Source organism: Accipiter gentilis, chromosome 17 (genome assembly GCF_929443795.1).
Source record: "Accipiter gentilis chromosome 17, bAccGen1.1, whole genome shotgun sequence".
Classification (NCBI taxonomy): domain Eukaryota; kingdom Metazoa; phylum Chordata; class Aves; order Accipitriformes; family Accipitridae; genus Astur; species Astur gentilis.
This window is the reverse complement of record NC_064896.1, coordinates 15,086,006-15,105,392: the sequence shown is the minus strand read 5'-3', so window position 1 is coordinate 15,105,392 and position 19,387 is coordinate 15,086,006. Positions and strand designations below refer to the sequence as shown.

Below are 19,387 nucleotides of genomic sequence, written 5' to 3'. Positions count from 1 at the left end.
GGGATGTTTTCGTTATTGCTGAGCAGTGCTTACACGGAGCCAAGGCCTCTTCTGCTTCTCAGCCCACCCCACCAGCGAGCAGGCTGGGGGGGCACAAGAAGTTGGGAGGGGACACAGCCAGGACAGCTGACCCCAACCGACCCAAGGGATATTCCAGACCATAGGACGTCATGTTCAGCATATAAAGCTGGGGGAAGGAGGAGGAAGGGGGGATGTTCGGAGCGATGGCATTTGTCTTCCCAAGTAACCATCACGCGTGATGGAGCCCTGCTTTCCTGGAGATGGCTGAACACTGGCCTGCCAATGGGAAGCAGCGAATGAATTCCTTGTTTTGCTTTGCTTGCATGCGTGGCTTTTGCTTTTCCTATTAAACTGTCTTTATCTCAGCCCATGAGTTTTCTCACTTTTACCCTTCTGATTCTCTCCCACATCCCACAGTGGGGGGAGTGAGCAAGTGGCCGTGTGGTGCTTCGTTGCTGGCTAGGGTTAAACTACGACAGAGCCCAGTAAATCTAGAAATTGTTAAGCAATTCTACGTAAGTATTATAGATTACAAGCATTCTCCTATGCTCCACAACAAATTATAATAAGGTCCACAAATATGCTATTTTAAAAATAATCTTTTTTTGCATTTTACTCAGAAGATTTTCATAACTCTTAAACATTAACCATTTCCTTTGTGTGTTCTTTTAACTTCCTCCCCAACAAACATTCAAAATTTGACCTTGTAGAGACTGTAGCTCAACATGAATTTAAATAAAACAAGTGCAATTCTTCGGCTTCACTGTTTCTCAACTGCCCCATCCATCTATTCCCCATTTCCATTCCTCCAATTTAATACATATCCTCTTATAAATAAGCAAGCCATCTAAACTGTAGACATAAGCAGTGCAAAAACTTCTATTCAAGCAAATTCCATGAACAAGCAAAGGCTATTTGATGATTTTTCTCACAAAGCTGTCATAGTCCTTCACAATTAAGATCAACAGGCACGTAAAACTAACTAGTTGAGCCAAGCACAGTAAAGTCTTGAATAAGAATTAGAGCAAGACAATTACAGATGCCTGCACTGGTATTTCTAACTTGACTGTAACTTGGCTTGAAGTTTTGCTATAGCATGACTGACAGTAATAGAGTTCTTCAGTAACAGTGGTTTGATTGAAAAAAAACAAAACAGTTTTTTTAAAGCTTAAATATTTACTTACAAATATTTAAGCTCATACTCAGAAAAGCACAATAAACAACGAAGATTTCAACAAACATCTCTCTTACAGAGCTCTCTACCTTTCTTTGAACACATGTGCAAAAAAAAATCCTACGTGCCAAGCATTCACCTTCTATGTTTGTCAAATTTTCGAAGTTCCATACTTGTACTATATTATATAAGCCAACTGAGACAGAACAGATGAGCACCTTGTGTACTAATGCAATAAGATGCTAAAATTCAGGCTTGCCTTTAAGGCTGCTGATTTACCATACTTTCTTATAGCCACTCTTCACAACACAGAACTAAAGAGGAAACCAATGCAAAAGTTGACCAAAAGCTATGCTTAATAAGCATTCTAAATTTACTACAAAAGACAGTTTTAAGCAACACTAGACTGGAGAGCAGAGCCGCCATTTGGAGAGCTCTTGACAGGCTGAAGAAATATGCTGACAGAAACCTCATGACATTCAACAAAGAATAAGCCTATACAGCAGTAAAGGTTGGAGGCCAACTGGCTAGAAAACAGCTTTGTACAAAGGGACCTATGGGTCCTGGTAAAGAAGTTGAACACAATTTATTTATTACACAATTTTATTCTAGATCTTGACATCTCCATTACATTACAAGAGGCAAATGCAGAAAACAAACAACTAAAGACAGAATCTACACCAAGAGATTATTACACACCTTCAAGTTTTCTAGAACAAGCAGTACCAGGAAAGCAGGGGAAAGCAACAGATAGCCCTTGTCTCAAAATCACAAACTAGCGCATCACAATAACCTGGTTCACTAATAAGGACTGACATGCTCTTGCAGAAAAGCACAAGCTGACAAAAACAATTACAGAAGCCTCAACGTACTTTGCCGACTAGAAGTTCCTTGTCCCCATCACCTCGAAACAGGACTGACAAAAATCAGTTTCAACAAGGTTCAGCTTCTGTGTTTTCCCAAAAGACCCTCCTCACACACAGATATCCTCTGGTACTTCAGCTGCACTATCCGGAAGGCTAGCACATTTCTGTTATTTTCAAGAAGCTGAGTGTTCCCATTCAGAATAAAGATGAAGCTTTAACAAAGACAGAAACGCAAAAGTAAAATTACACTATTGATGCTCATTGCCTAGCTGAGAGAGGTACAAACATTGAGCTCTGTGAAGTATGAAGATTTAGAAGTTATTTCTACTTTTAAAATATGTTATGTTCCTCTAAAGCAGGCTTGGATAAGAATTTTTTAAATTACATTTTATTTCAGTATTGCTGTTCTCCTAATATCTCAGAAATACTCATGACCCCTAGATATAACCATACACCATTGTATTCTACAGATTCATCCAAGAAATTTTCTTGGCTTAAACCTGCATTTTTTAAAACATACTTTTAGTCATCGATTTTTATACTCTTCCTGACTGCCATTTCTGAAGATAGATTTTGTCTAAGTTTGATTATCTTGTTTACTTCTGTAATTCTTGCTGAACTATTTTTGTGATATTGAAAATTCTAGCCCCTCATCAAAATAGAGACACCTAAAATGACAGTCATCTTGCATTAATTGCAATTTGATATTTCCAGTGAGGAAGAAATGCAGAGAATAGAGTGCGTGACAGGCAGATCTTTAGGAAATCCATCAGTCCTCCTATAAAAATTTTTTACTTTTACATTAGACAGTAGTCTACTATTTAGAAATCCTCACAACTGATACACTGGACCTTAAATGCGTAATTATCTCTCACTGATTACATGCCATAATCACCACCACATTCTACCCATATAGCTTTTTTCTGGAGATAGAGAGTTACTGTTACCAACTGCTCCCCTCCCAAAACCACAAAAACGTACGCACTTTGTCAAACACAACTCTTAGGGCTTAACATCTATGTGGGTAAGGTTTGTTATAAAAAAACAAGAACAAAACATCCCCAACAAACAACAAAACAAACAACAAAAACCAACTCTCAATTCCTATGCTTTGTTGGATTTCATTAAGAAATAGAAGTAAGACAACATCCAAATTCACCACCTCAAGTTAGAAATATGAGTTTGGTTTGCCATCTGTGGAAACTACATTGCAGCTAGTCAATACCACAAAGATCAATAAACTCAGTAACAGGCTTCCTTCCTAGACCTTTGCAAATAACACCATATTAGCATAAAAAGCAGACAGTAGAAGACTGCAGATTAGCTGCAGCTCTCAACTTGACTACATACACTTGAAGAACAATAAACAATTCATCTCACTTACTCAAATGAACCATTTCAATTTGCTCACCAGGAACTGTATATGGTCAGGTAACCTTTCTGCTTTCTGGGATACATAGAAGCGTGCCTCCTGTAATTCAGTTTAAGCCACAAATACTTTCAGAACATTCTCCAGCAGCACAATCCCATTCTCTACCTTGGCAATAAATGCCCTCTGTTGAACTGTAGAAAAGGCATGCCATCTTGCAGGAAGGGCTTCCATTGCATACATCTTTACAATTAAGCTGGTCTTTCTCGAAGCTGTTAAGCAACACATTTTGTTAAATATCATACCAAGTGCATTCCATGAGATGGAATGTACGTGGTGTCCCTGCAGAAACCACATCCTCCCACCACAGCTGGAGATTTCAATGTTTCTTTGTATTTCTTGTTTGGAAAACAGAACAAGAATATCAAATTTTTTGCAAAAGTAACTCTCCATGCACCAAAACAATGGCCTGGTATTTGCAAAGATCTTGAAAAGAAAATTTACTCACTTTCCCTATCTCAAAGGGTAGCAAAACAAACTAAGTGCCAAGCACCATCACATCTCCCCAGGAAAGTCTATGTATGATAAATACGTATCAGAATATATCAGTGATCTAGCCTGGGTGTCTGCATACCCTTATATAACACTCAGACTCCATAAATGGTACTTTAAAGCCTAAACTATGTTAAAAGCATGCATATCTGTATTCAAAGATATTCATTGCCTATAAGCATTTGTGAAGTGCCCATTTTTTGAAACAAAAGCTTAATGCTCTTCCAGTAAAGCTTAAATATAGATATTGTTTAGCAAATTGTTAATTTTTCCTATCTCTGTCAAAGGATTTTTGGCGTAGTAACTTCCTTTCAAAGTTCACGCGGAAGTCCAGGGTAAGCTCTCACAGGCAAATCTATTCAATTTTAATTACACACTGTTTTTATTTAACTGGAGATGTTTTAGTTCTGCTCAGTGATATGACAGGCGTAAAAAGCAAAGGTTAGGTAAGAGGTATTTAAGAAAATGAATGTAAAAAAAAAAAAGGAAAATAAAATTAATTACTTCAGAAGGGAAGTGTATAAAACAAACTCTTTAGGGACAACTGCCAAATTTCAAGGAATATCTAGTCTCTTGGGAGGTCTAAATCTCTAAAACATGCTCTACTTAATTCTCATCTGCTGTGCAGTTTCACTGAATGTATAATTTTCTAAAGAGCTTAAGTCCAACTAAGATCCCATTACTACTGAAAGGAACAGTCCCACCTCCTGCCTTCCCAATGTTTTCTCTGCACCAGTGCTCATGACTGTGCAGCCATGCAGCAAAGTGAAGGGCAAGTTATTCAGTCGAAGTCAGTCTCCCACAGGATGCATTTTTCAGCTAGATCAAAGAAGTGAGCTGGAGCATCAGGCTGCTAAACAAGTGTTCCAAGACTGGTCAAGAAAGATACAGTGGAAATGTCAGCATCCCTTTCACTGACAGCTCACTCTTAGATTAATTTAAGCCTCTCATGAAACTTATTAGCTAGTCAGTTTGTGTTCTTCTCATCCACAGCAATCAGGATAAGACTTCACACCTTTTTCTCCTAAGGAAAGTGAAGAAGTTGAATTAATTGGCCTCTAACTCAGCCATGCAGTAATCCAAAACTCACCAAAATCAGCAAGCTTTAGATTAGATCTTTAATGACCTAGAGTTCTGAAAGCACATAATTTACTTTTCTTGTCCTTTATTTCTACAGAAATGCTCATAAACAGGTGCATGCTAATTCCTTTGACTCTTCCACTCCCACACACTGGATATAAGTAGCCCACTGACTGGTGGCAACAGCTACTTCAACCAAGAACATAATACCCCCCTAATAAAAACAGTAACCTAAGAAAGAAATTCCTTCCAAGTTTTAAGCAACAAGAAACTTTTCAGGGCACCACTTAAAACGTCTCAGAATACACAACGCATAGGCCTATGACAGTGTGAGGGGAGTGGACTTGAAAATAGTACCAAACAAGACAAAAGTACAAAACTACCCAAGGTCTGCTGTTTTCAAAAAATCTTGGTTCTTCTCCCCGTACATTTTATAACCTGTAAAAGGTAAACAAAGACACCTATTGCAGTGAAGGAAAAAGTGGAGAAGAGTTTTTTAATAATACAACTTTCAAAATAGATACTGCAGTACCCTTAATGCTTTATTCATGGATTTGCAAACTTTAATCACTCTAGTTCTTTGTCTTTCACTTAGATACTCTTGCTGACAGTTGTTAGCTGTTTGGAATGTGAAAGCTCACAACAGCTATTGTCACAAATGAGAAGCAAAACTAGGGACTTTGTTGAACAGCTTAATTGTATACAGGCAGAATACATTTTAGAGTCAAACTGAGCACTGAAAAACAGCAAGGTATCTGAATCTGTGTTCAGACTCTATTTAGAATCAAAACTTTGATTAATTCCAGACAGTATCTCAACTAAATAAGAAAAACCCAGGAAATGTAACAACACAGAAGCAACTATCCACTTTGAAATTATAACATGAATTTTTAAAAAAGACAACACTACTCTTTTCTTTTATAAATTCTTGTTACTTCATCAGTCCCACACTAGTAGAAAGCTGAAAACACTGTCTAACAAGGAGAAAGTTCTCCTCTTTAGACCCAAATCGACAAGCCCAGAAATTGACAGGTAGGTATTAATTTTAGGATCTTTACTGAAAGCATTTAAGAAAAGTTCTTTACCCAGAACAGCTACAGAGGTAAGCAACTTTGCTAGTCCTGTACCAAAAGACCTACCCATCACCCAGATTCCACCTGCATAACAAGTTGGTAGAAAGCAACTGCACAGTAAGTTTCCACATAAGACATGGTGTGGGATTTATTCTTGTATCTCTAAACATCAGTAGCTGTGCTAGTCATTGCATTGCAGTCCACTGCATTTCACAGTGGAAAGAAAGGGAATTTTGGCAAACAATTCATCTGACCTTTTTTTAGATGTCAGCTTTAAGATAGATGAAGTTTCCCAAGAAATACCTTTCTTCTGCTACTTATAAATGAACCTGAAAGTGACTTTCTCAGGTGTCATCTGTTACAGATATCTACAGCTGGACAAAAATTAAATCTGTGTATGATTTCTAGCTAATAGCTTCAAGACCATAACAAGTACACAAGACATGCATTAAAGTACCAAAGAAAAGCCATGGGTGAGCATATCACATCACAGATTTTGTTGAGCTTGCTAACTGGGCAATCATAAAATAACCCGAGCATCTGCAAGACCAGGGATGGTTTGACAGACAGTATAGCTTTCAGAATAGAGACATTTTGCTTTACACACTTATCCTTTTGGCAGCCGAGATCTCATGGTCCTATCAGGATACACAGCTTCTGAACACCCTTAGCACAATCTCTCTCTCCCCTCTTATGGGGTAAGAAACCCCATAAGAATACTAAGAACACGTTTTCAGCATTCTTGGTAAAGACATCTCTAGAAACTACCCACTGTAAAATTGTAGAGCAGTCCGCAAACACAATTTTAGTGGATAACATTGCATAAGGAATGAAAGACGCTAAAAGGCAGAACCAAAACGATACTTCTACTAAAGTAACATTCAACAATTAAGAAGCATGGTTAAAAGTGATCCTACCTCATTCTTCAGGAACACTTTGCTTCTTTATGTTAAACAAAGTGCAGTAAAATTAAAAGGCACTTAAAAGTTAAGACACCTGTATTTATGAACTCTAATGTAAAAATATGTCTCTAAATGTAAAACTTGGTAATGGATAGGACAAAAAAATAAATTTGGGATTAATCTTTTATATATGTACATATGTATACCTGTATTTATATACATATTATATTTATTTATGTATATAAGTATTCTGCCAATTCTTCTGTTTATTCTCAGACTGTATTTTAAAGATTTATAAGCTAAAATATTAATTACTGCAGTAATTTATTAAATCAATAGCTAAAACAATAGCTATTGTTCTTCAGCCAGTATCAGCATACTGTTGAATACCCTCAAATCACACAGTATTTATTCTGATACACATACAACTATGCAACATTCACTGAATACCTGGAACTTTCTCTCTCATAACACTTGTATATATAGTACAAAAAATTTAAAATTAAATATATATGCATAAATATACATATTCAGTGCTGTTCAGGAAGTGCTATGGCAGCATATTTTGCAACAAAAAATATGACGGGGAAGAGGTTTATAGAAATACGGATACAGCGATACTGAAGAGAATAACTTTTAGATGACAGCTTTCAGGATCAGATTATGTTAGGAATATCCAAGAACATAAAGGAAGTGGACACCATTAGAACTAATCTATGCCAAATCTGAAAACTCATTTAAATGGTTAAATTGGCATCACAAGAAAGTCTAGCCAAGGAGCACTTATCCTTTTTCTAAGGCAGGACTGCAACTTGTGCTAGATAAGCAGGGAGTACAGTAGTCATGTATAGCAGGACTCCATTTTGGAAAGGATTTAAAAAAGGAAGGCATTAGACATTGTGTAACTTCCAAATACACATGGGGGGAAGAATACACTGAATTATAATTTGACTATTTGATTCTATCTGTAACAAAGTCACCTAGAATATTTAAAGGAGCTGGTCCAAACTTCAAAGTTTAAAAAAAAAAAAAAAAAAAAAAAAGGCATTTAGTCACCACACTGAAGGAAAAAATGAGTAAACATAACTAGTTTGGAATTACATTGTTTAAAACATTATTAATCAAAAAATTTGGGGGTAAGAGGGAGAAGAGGAATCCAAAGGTAGTAAGAGAGAGGGGGGGAAACCAACATGAAACAAATAGAGAATAACAAATACTTTGCCTGATAAATAAATCTTACCCTATATACCTCCCACTTTCACTTTATTTTTCCAACAGAGATGCATAGAAAAATATAACAAGCATGAATAAAAACTGCCCAAAACTTAGTTAAAAAATAGGAAAACATCGTTTCAAAGACAATTCCCCAAATATCTTTCTGTCTCTTAATCCACTTATTGTGGACCTTTACAAAAATCCAGAACTACACAGGCAGCCACAGGCTTTGCTACAATTTCCACATAGCCTGAAAGCTTAACTCTTTATCAAAGTGTTCGGCTGTGTTAAAGTATGATATTTTCTATATAGACGGAAATTATGTTTCCTTTATATAAAAAACCTGTTTTAAAATGCAGAACTGTGACAGCCAAGCTTTCCCAGTTTTAATATATTCCCTAGCATACTTAAGAAAAGTTAAACTGCAGGAGAAATGCATGTCCAGAACATAACAACATACAAAAATGATCCTGTAACAAGCCCAGGTTTTATGAGACTATAACTACACTAATTTTCAAGACATTTGGGTTTCTGTGTAGACTCATTTGAGTGACCCATTATTTAGCATTCCTCGTTTTCCATCCATTAAAATTTCACTTATGAATACTTCTCACAACCATCAGCACACTCAGCTTACTTGAAAGGCTATTGTTAAAAGCTCATATAAAAGGCAAATAGAGAGAGAGAGACACTGTGGGTTTACCTCAGAGAACAAAAACAGTTTCTGGAAAAAGTCAAGCCATGAGATTTAAAGATGACAGAATAAAGACTTTAATTATAATTCAGCATATCATCTAAGTATGCTAATTTATTAGTGTGCAAGTAAACATTTGGTTCTTTAAAGTCTTCCTCTACTTCCCACACAATTTTTGCCTCCTATTTTTACATGCATTTGCTAATACTCACTATTTATGAGTAATTTGGTAGAAAACCCATCCCAATGGATGATGCACAAAACTTCATATGCAGGGACGACTCACTGGAGGGAAGGGTGGTGACATCTCAAAAGTATGGTTTGAAATTCAGTACCTTAGTTACAAGCAAGACACGAGGTTCTCAAGCTGCCAACTTTGACTTTTAGTTAAAGAGATGAGCACTTCAGCCATCATTTTAGGAGAGCAACGGGCACATCCATAGCTACAGAATCAGAAGTAAGAAATGCTATAAAACATCCTACTCCTTTACATTGTAACATTTTCCTGTGTGTTTCCTTCTAAATGTAGTCCCAGTCTGATACTTTTTCTGTCTTTGCTACATTCTCAGCTTTCTTGTCCTGGCGAGTTACTCAACGCTGGCCACTGAGGTCCAGCACTTCCCAACACAGATCAGACCACTGTTTACACATTCCTACATTTCTTCTGCGTGGCTGCTGAATACAGTATCTCCACTACTTTTTCAGCTGATTACAACTCAGATAACTGAATGGAACTTATGAGGCACACATAATGAGAGTTAATTATATTCACATGATGCAACTGAATTTATGGTCACACAAAATCTCAGCTACTGTAACAGTTACACAGACCTAGCAAATCCTCATGCACAAAGCAACAAGCATACCACAACGACATTAAAAGAGGTAAGACAAGGCAAACATGCACATCAGTATTACTGTAAGTAATCTAAACCATGGCAAGATGGTTTACCTAAGTCTTCTACATAAAATTAAATGCAAGTATAAAAAAAACAAGGTACCATCTTTCTACAAAGTTTTAGACTAGGATCTAATTACCTAAGAAACATATATGGTTATTACATTCTTCAGAAATAAACAGCAATAACTATTTTCTTGAGTAGTTCAGCTACATAAATTTGATTTTTTTAAGTATAGAGAGAAGCCCAAGTCTAGTAAAATTCAAAAGTGGGAACACACAATCTATCACCTAATTTCATTATTTAGCTTAAAAACAAAAGGCCTAAACAAATGCCTCAAAATGGATGATAAGTTTGAACATTAACAGTTAAAGAAATTTCATTTTCTAAAAAGGTACTCTCAAGGTCACCGGCTGAATCATCACCAAATACGGTTTATATTCATTAACCAATCCGGACATCAACTGTTACATTTCAAGATATCCCCTCCCATAATAACCGTGAGGGAAACAGGCCAGTAAACACAACTGACCACATCTGTAACAGTGTATATAGCTAGTGTATAGACAGTACAGTCACTTTATTTTGTGCCAAATATAATAAACAGTGTGGAGGTAAGTAGAAAAAAAACCTAAATACATGTGCTAAGTTAATAGGAAAAACAACTTTTATTCGCTTTAACAACTTCATTATTCTCCTATTTATTAAATATTTGTTAGGAGAGACTTTATAAACAAGCAGAGCTTTGATATATATGGTGTTATTAAATGTTCTGGTTTTGTTCCATTACTTTAAGTGCAGAAATTGCAAGGCTTTCATATATTTAAGGAATACACGCAAAGATATTTAGTTCCAGTCAAACAGATACTTTCTGCAGGTTAAATAAAACTGTTCTCCCTTTCTTCCTTCTTTCCAAAAACCTGGAATGTCACACACAGAGAATTTTACAAAAGTGTGATGCCTACGGTGAGGTACTGTACTCTCTACACCAAATAATTTTGTCTGCAATAGAATGGCAGCACATGACATATTCAAAAGCTCTGCAAGTAAGAACATGTGCATCATGGCCAAATTAACATTCCCAGGATTTGGCCCTGGCTTTAAACCACAAAGCAGATATGCTCTAGTTATATCCTGTAATGCTATATTGTTTGTTTTGATCGCTACCGTATTTTTTCCACACCAAGTAATACAGTAATCAAAGTGGGGACTAATGTTTACCCATTTATAGACCAGTATACAGCTGAGTAATCTCCTAACAATTTCTTGGAAAAGCTCATGTCCAACCATTATATGTTTAGGAACAGTCACTCACATCCTGTACACATCCCTCCACTAATTTTTTCCCTCTCCTGTTATGAATTGCAAAAAGTAAAAATTTCTTGGGCAGCACATAAACACACCATTCACTGTTCTAATAGTTCAAAAACATAAAAAAAATGTATGATTTAAAATGTTTAAAACAAGTGGTTTTTTAAAGAAGTCACAGTGTTAAATTAGAAAACTATTATGAAAAATATCCAGCCTATGAAGTACAGTCTAGTCAATAATCAATCATCTTAGCTGAAGATACTATTTTCCAAAGCCATTCTGAAGGGACCTGAAGTTATTCTGAAGTTAAACATCATGAAAAGTACCATTTACATTACACATGCGAACAAAAGCAATTGCCTTGTCTCAGTAAGGCTGACTGCAAATACTTTACACTGCAACAGGCCCTTTATTGTACTATCCAAGAGCTTTACTAATCTGAAGTAACAATGAAGTTTTAATGGAACTTCCCTGGAATCTACCGCTTGGTTTGTTGGATAGGTCTCCACTGGAAATATTTACTGTACTAGCAGCATCTTTGTAAAACCTTACCATCCAAAACATGTCTTCTGACAAGACATTTAATGCTTATTTTCCACACATGCTTATCTTCCACAAATCCAGCAGGGTTCTTTCCTCACGTTGTTTTTTCCTCACAAGTTCTCTAGTTCCATGCTGATGCAAACGTTAAGTTCTGTCATTTCTACACATGCATGTGTGGGAAGAGGGAGGGTATGTTTGTTTTTAAATACAGCTAGCACAACTTGTCATAATTCCCAGACTCTAGATTTAGAGCAGAAAGGTTTCTGAAAAGTCTTTTATTGGCAGGATGAGTTCCAAGTCATGTATGTATCTGCAGGCAAGTGCATCTGTTGCATAGGTGTATATCTTTGGACTTCTACTAGCTTCCCCTGCAATTTAACACCAATTTCTAGCAGAATTTATAGAGGAAAACAACAGCGATTCCATGAGTAATCCAAGCCAAGCCTCAATTAAGACTTTCAAAACAATAATTACTTGGTGCCAATTACGACAGTACTTCTTATATGAACATGCTTTAAGAATCCAAGAAGGGCTAGACAAAGACTATAAATACTTAGCCTTTATACATTCAACGGAGTCTCTCTAAAAGCATGTATAAACCCAAATCTCCAGCAGCTTTCTACATTTTTGATTGTAAGCCCTAAAACTGTGAAAAGAATATAGCTTTAGTTTGGAACTAGTTATTTTTGCATTTCTATGCAAAAACAAGCTAAAAATGTTTAAAAATAGAATTAGTTGAACTGTTTTTACTTGCTATCCTAGTGTTAATAAATTCTTTCTAACGACTAAAAAACTGTTCCTTAAGGGTAAACAATAGGAATTACCAGCACATGCACTTTCACATTGCAAAAAGATTAAAATTCTGTAACAGCCTTAGAAGGAAGTTAGAAGATGCAGGAACACTGCAGAATCCAGTTTAAAAAAAAAAAAGTTAAGGTTATCCTTTTTCTCAGCATGTATTCAGTTTACTACTTCCCCTTTCAAAGCACATGCATTACAACAACGTTTTCATGAACTTTTTTTTGGTTTGTTATTACAAAAGCCAAGTAGATTTTCTTTTAAAGGGAAAAAAACCCCCACACAACAACACAACAACCACCAAACCAAGCAATGAAGTAATCTGGTTATTGGCAAGCAAGCCACAAAAACAGGCACATCATATACAAAAGCACATAAATTTCAGGAAAAATATACAGCACAAATAAAAAAATTCCAAATATAAAGCTACATCCGCAGAAGAAGTAATGTTTTTCATAATGAACCATGCCAAATCTAACTGAATAGCATTATTAAAAATAAGCATCCACTCCATTTAACTGATGTACAAAAATTATTAGTGCCACCATACCCCTCCACATGAAGTTTTCGGGTTTCAACCATCCTTTGAATAATCCTGCAGAGATGCTGCAGAACCAAATGACAAAAACACAGTTGTCTGTTTTCCCAATGCAGAGCATACCATGACTTTTAAATGAGCAATTTCACTACAATTTTGATTTATGAATTGGAGTATTTTACAATGTTAACAAAACAGAAAAAAAACCCACTAGTGACTAAAGTGAATAAAGCTAAAGGTATTTCCATAACTTAAGTTTTTATGGACAGACACCTGATATTATCTTTGAAGATAATAATGCATAGGTTGGTTATTAAATAAGTTATTCTTTTATTTTAAATGTGAAGTTGGTGGAGCAAAAATTACATTAAAGCAATCTGGCCAAATTTTGCTGTAGATAGAATTTTTGTGTCAACTTTCCAAATTCTCAATGTTATTTTTCTAGTGTTTGTTAATGTCTTCATCCTAAGTTTAGCCCACCAACCTGAGAGCATGAGCAATGGTTTGCAAGGTTTAAACTGCCACATTTTAAAAAACAAACAAACAAACAAAATCCTACCACAATTATGTTTTGTATTCAGTGAGATCGGAAAGCCCCTGAAGATTACTTGAGCTAGCATAACAAACTGAACCTGCCAGAACAATTCATCTGGCTTATATGCTGTTCCTTGCAGCCATATTTCCTGAGGAATGCTCAAAACCAGATGTATTTCAACTTCAATAAACTCTTCTGGCATTCTGCTCCTGCATCTCTCTTTTATGAGTAAAGAGCCCCCTTATCACATGACAGGTTTGGGAATCAAGATAAACAACTGAAGTGCATGAATGAATCCTCTCACCTGAGAAGAGCGCACGCTGGAGGACGCCTCCGTGTTATTAAGAGGATATGCACTCACAAGCACACGCACGTCCCAAGCACACGATAAAGCAATCTCATGCAGATATCCTCATGCACAAGGAGGAAGCGACAGGCATAGGTCTTCCAGGGCTTACTGAAAAAAACTGTGGCTCATCCCACTGCAAAGGGTGGGTGGGCATCTCTACTAAACGGCAAGTCAAACTTACTATGCACATTTTTTTCTCCCATTTACAGTATTACTCATCTCCAGTGATAAAATGCAAACTCTATTAAATGTTGGCATGACACTATCATGCATTATTTAAAGTACTTCATGTTGCTGTATTTATAGTACATTTCCTCTAGTTTTATTAGTCTTGTATTCCATATAAGCAGAACTAAAGGACACACTGCTCTTATGATCACAATCTTCCAGACTGAACCACGCTATTTTAAGTTACTCATCCTAAAAGGAAAACAGTTCTAGCACCATATTTTCTTCAATGTCCAACTTAATTCCTTGTAATCAATACTAGGCAGATCATTTAAACAAACTTCACCAGGCACAAAATTCTGAATCTAACACAATTCTACTTTGAATTCTCAGGCTTCACGTAATGACAAAAACCATTCAACAATTCCATGATACCTAGCAAAACAAAGATCTCAAACTGTTCTTTTTTGGTTACGAAACTAAGGAGCCTGGAGAAAAAAATGCATCATTTCAATTCTATTTTTCAAGATTAATTAATCCAAAGTGAGACTTAAAAGCACATTTATTCCTTAATAGTTGCAGAGTTGGCACCAAAAATGCCCTCTTGTGGCACAGCAGAACCCTGCGGAGCCTGCCCTTGGTTCTTTCAACTTAAATTTTAAAAGATGAATGTATTACTCAGGGCTTATTTTGAAACTAAAATGAGATAGGAAAGTGTGTAATAAGCTAAACTAAAACTGCAGACACTGTTCAGAGTTTGAGTGAATATCTGCACCCAGTTTCTCTATGTGGTTCTTTCATTTTCCTTTTTTTGTGTGTTAGTGCAAGCAGTGAGAACATTTGGTCCCTCCTGTAAATCTAAGCATAATCAAATTCCTGGGGAAAGCTGTTCTGGGAAAAGAACACTGTCACTTTGGCAGATTCCTGAAAGGGAAATCTGCATGCTGTTTGAAATCTTTTATTAAAGAATATGTGTAAAAACAGTTTCACTGGGAAAGTATCCATGCACATCAACATCTCCAACAATAGGCGACAACTTGCAAGGCTGCCTCACTCTCATCGCCACAGACTGCTAATTCCCAGGGGTGCACCACTGAACATAAGAGGAACAATCAACAGACAACTACAATCAACAGACAACTACCCAGCAGATTTGTTCTCTCATGGAGCAAAGCTAGCACACTACAAATTTTTCTGTTAATGGAAATGTGACTGTGACGGCTTTGATTCCCTTATTTGAAAGCATCTTTCACACAGGTTTTATTTTTGCTGCTTTTTAAGTCTTAGTCTGCCAAAATGACATTAACATAGCGGTTCATTCGCAAGCAAACCAAAAAAACCCACTCGGAAAGCCTTTCAACTGAAGCCAAACCTCAACAGGCGCTGAAATCCTGATGCCCAGCGAGAGTGGGGGAGTCTCCCATCTTGCATCTACAATACAGCACAGTTAAGAGCACATTCTTTAACACATCACTCTTGGTTGCGTTTTCCCAACCGATGGCAATTCGGACTGCTTGGAAGCCTGCCAGATTATTCATGAGGATAGTCACTAACAGCTTGTTTCCCTAGTCCTGCTCCTGTGTAAACAGTCTGCTGTGAAAGGTGTTCTGTTTTTTCCAAACACAGCTCAAGTAGGAAACAATTGTTTGTAAGCACAGGAATACCATATTTCAGCCGCTAGTTAATCTGCAACAACCCAGAGCGTGGTCATATTTCACTCACATGCACTCATTACAAGCACTCGGACAGAGCTGGCAGCGGCATATGCAGTACTGCGCAGTGGAACAGATGAGCAAATAGGTAAGTTTGAAAGTCTTAAGTCTGAGATATAAGAAAACCACATTTTGGTCAAACAGGAAAATATTCCAACAGTATTTTTACCTCAGTGCAATAATCAAAAACAAGAAAAAACCCCACACACAACACTTTCACAACCTATTATAAATCCTCAATCAAGCCCAAAATTTCAGTTGGAATATTCAGACAACCTTAGAAAATAACAAAACATTTTAATGATTTGAGTATCTGCAACTTTCTCTTTTCAGACAGAAAACATCTGTGTTTGGTTTATACAAAGGCATTTTTAAAGTTTCTTGGAACTTCAAACTTCAATTGAAAATTTTTTTAAAATACTTGTTATAAAATCAATCTTTTAAAATAAAGTTATCATTTAATCCTTAGTGAAATCACTGTCATTTCATCTGTATGAGCACAGATGTAAAGTTAAAAAAAAAAAAAATCCTTTTTGACAAGTGTCACTGAGCTTTTTCTCAAAACTTGGTTTGTATGTAGCTGAGATGCAGGTCTTCCTGTGAAGAGACAGACGCATGCACTATGGGCTTATTTCTATCCCATATTTTTGTAGCAGTCTGGGCTCCTCAGATGACAAAACTTTACACAATGGTCATGGAAACACACACACCGCTGACACTGGACATACAAGCAGATTGCTCAGGACAAAGCCCTGTTAGCCATGCCGCAAAGCTACTCAGACAGTTCAGAAACCACACAGGATTATGACAAGTTTACCCACCCAGCATGACAACATGGGAAATCAGTAGGATATGAGATAATTTTGATCGTTTTGCTCATGCAGCAATTCCAGTAAAGATTCTCAAACAGAAGAGAATCAAGAGTCATTAAGCTGCATTTTTCCAGGTGTAACAGTCCAACAGCCCATTTCTTTCTAAGTAAAACCAAGTTTTTCATCCCTTTTGAAACCAATAAATCAGTATTTCCTTTCAGAATTATCTACTAGCTTGTGTCTATTTTCTACATCCTGGTCTTCCTACCTGAAAGGAAAAGTCAACTATCAGACACCGAGTAAAACCAAGCCACAGGAAGATCTACAAAACCAGTTACCTGGTAAAGATCCCAACCTATCAAAGCTGCAGTTTGTCATACAGTTGCATGTAGTTCTCCTCCAGTGCCTGGAGAATATAATAAAAACATACATGTTTGTACACACCCATATTAAAAGGAGCGGTATGGGTTGGGGAAGAAGAGAAAAAGAAATCACCAAGCTTCCTTATTACCTGAGAATAGCTATTAAGCCACACCTAAGACTGGAAGACAGAAGTCTCCAATCAACAGTATGCAGCCTTGTGAGGCTTCCTCTTCAACCAGCCTTCCTCAGGTGTATCATAACAAAAATTCCTCTCTCCATAATTTAGCCCAGAACACTAACCTGTGCTGTCCCACCCAGGATGTCTGCAGCTTTCTTAGCCTCCCTCTTTGTCTCCCGATCCTGGAAGGAAATTCTCAGTCTCTGTACCCACCCATCTTGACTCAGCAAGTCTTTGCTCCAGAGCACCAGCCTGCCTGAATGGGTAGACAGCACCATTTCCCAACCTCTACAGGAAATAACTCCCCATAATCCTTGAGCCATTGAAATGCTAAGAAGGTCTGTCATTTACAATTTTACTTCAGTGATGCATGTTTAAACAAATGGTATTGATTACACAGGTCACAAGTATCTCAGTTTTCTTGAAACTAGGAGCGCTTTCCCATCAGTTACAGTATCTACTCCATCGCTAGTACCAATTGCGTACAAGCGATAGCAAGCAATTGTGTACAAGACAGGGCAAGTATTCAGCTGTATTGTAGGTCCCTTAGTTGTTTGCAGCTACTCTGAGCAATTAAGACAACATACTGTACAGGATATCCTTATACAAGTCAACTTTAAAAAGGCAGCTGTGACATTTAAGATAAGCTGCTTTAGCAGGCAATCTAAGGAGAAGCCTATACTTCTAAAAAAAAAAAAAAAAAACCAAAAAAAACCCCACGTTATTATTAAATACCTACTAAGCAGTAGCCCATTTCAGTGGGTTGGTCTGCCTTTCTTCCGACCAATCAAACCGTTGCTTTCCAAGATACAACATCTCTAAAACCTGTTTTTATTATATTCTTTTTACAATTTATTTCCAGAGAAACATCACCTAATTACAAACCTGTTTTTCATGCCCTGTAGAAAGTGTTTTCAACACCGGGGGGCAGGGGAAGGTAGCAACCTAAGAGCTAGAAAGCTAAAGGACATTCCTCTCCTGTCATATTTCAGATTAAGTACAAACTCCTTCCTCTAATTGTTAGACCTGTTGATGACAAAGTAGCCATCCTCATGACTAGCCACCTTAAAAAATAAAAAAATAAATTAAAAGCTTCACTGTAAGAGTTACCCCAGTCTATTTGAGTATCGAGTTAGTAAAAAAAGTCTTTACCCCAATCAATGCTAAAGGTCCACACTTTAAAAAAGAAGGAAAATTAACAGAACGTCATCCACAAGCTAAAAGTTTACTGCAAATGTTTGACTGACCTTTTAACAGCTGAAACGGCATAAATTCCAGGAAAGGCTTATGACAGAATTGCTCCTACCATTTTCCAAAGCTCTTGAAAGAGATACAACTTTTTTTTTCCTAGCATCAAGAAAAATACCCAATGCAGAAATATTTCCTCAAAGCCTCATTTGTCTCAACAAGTAGCATATTTATAATGTTGTCTTAGGAAGAGGGCAAGTGCTCACCTCTCAGAAGATCTATTTATCCAGAATGAGATACAAAAAAAGCTTCTGCTAGACAGTCTTTGACCTGCTTGAGCTTCAAGAATACTTTTTGCAGGTGGAGGGGAGAAGCTGTTAGCTACGTCATTATGAATGTATTTTAACATAAATGCGTTTTGACACAAACTGATTAGGCAGATGGAATAACTTCACTGTTCAAATCTTCCAAGATTAGAGCTCTACATCCTTCTTAAAGAATGCAAGCCATTATAAAAGCAATTGCTATCTTCAATAGAATGACACAAAGAAAAAGTTTCACATAATAATTTTTTTTTTTTTCATACAGCATTTAAAATTCCAGGGGTTTGTGTTTGTTTTTTTCCTAATAGCAGATGAAGTGTAAAGGCTTGCTTTTAAGACCTTGATGTGAGACTATATCAGGAGCTTTTCAAAATGTATGCATACATGATTATTTCAACACAACAATGCCACACAAATCTTTCCTATCATATCAGAAACTCCACGTTTTAACATCATCCTTGTTAATTTAACTTGCCCATAACACGTGGTGATAAAGTAATTCTTGTACCTTTAAACTGCTTTCAAAAGTTTGTTTAATGCTTTAGTTTCTGGGCAGGCACAGAGAAAATATTTCTTCCTCTTACTCAGCTGATTTAGTTAACAGCTATGTCAGAAGCTGAGAAAAACTACCAGGAACACTTAAGCTCTTTTTTTTTTTTTTTTTTTTTTTTTTTGTGGAATTTATTACCCAGTAGGAATGGAAGAACAAATTTACATGGTTCTA

At 36.6% G+C, this 19,387-nt stretch overlaps 1 protein-coding gene across 11 annotated transcripts in view; it reads right to left on the bottom strand.

Annotated features, from left to right (window-relative positions):
• Positions 1–19,387, bottom strand: part of PLEKHA7 (pleckstrin homology domain containing A7) — a 167,090-nt gene that overhangs the window by 132,764 nt on the left and 14,939 nt on the right. The window contains exon 1 of one of the 11 annotated variants that reach the window (XM_049819838.1): positions 16,950–16,968. The exons of 6 other annotated variants lie outside the window; for them this stretch is intronic. Coding sequence is in view for 2 of the 5 variants with exons in the window: in XM_049819836.1 (XP_049675793.1) it covers positions 3,473–3,519 (47 nt within the window). In the remaining 3 variants the exon portion in view is untranslated. Of the gene's footprint in view, positions 1–3,445; positions 3,569–3,598; positions 3,662–16,949; positions 16,969–19,387 lie in introns of those variants that run through there. 4 more of the 11 variants (XM_049819837.1, XM_049819840.1, XM_049819836.1 and 1 more) reach the window with 4 other exon arrangements.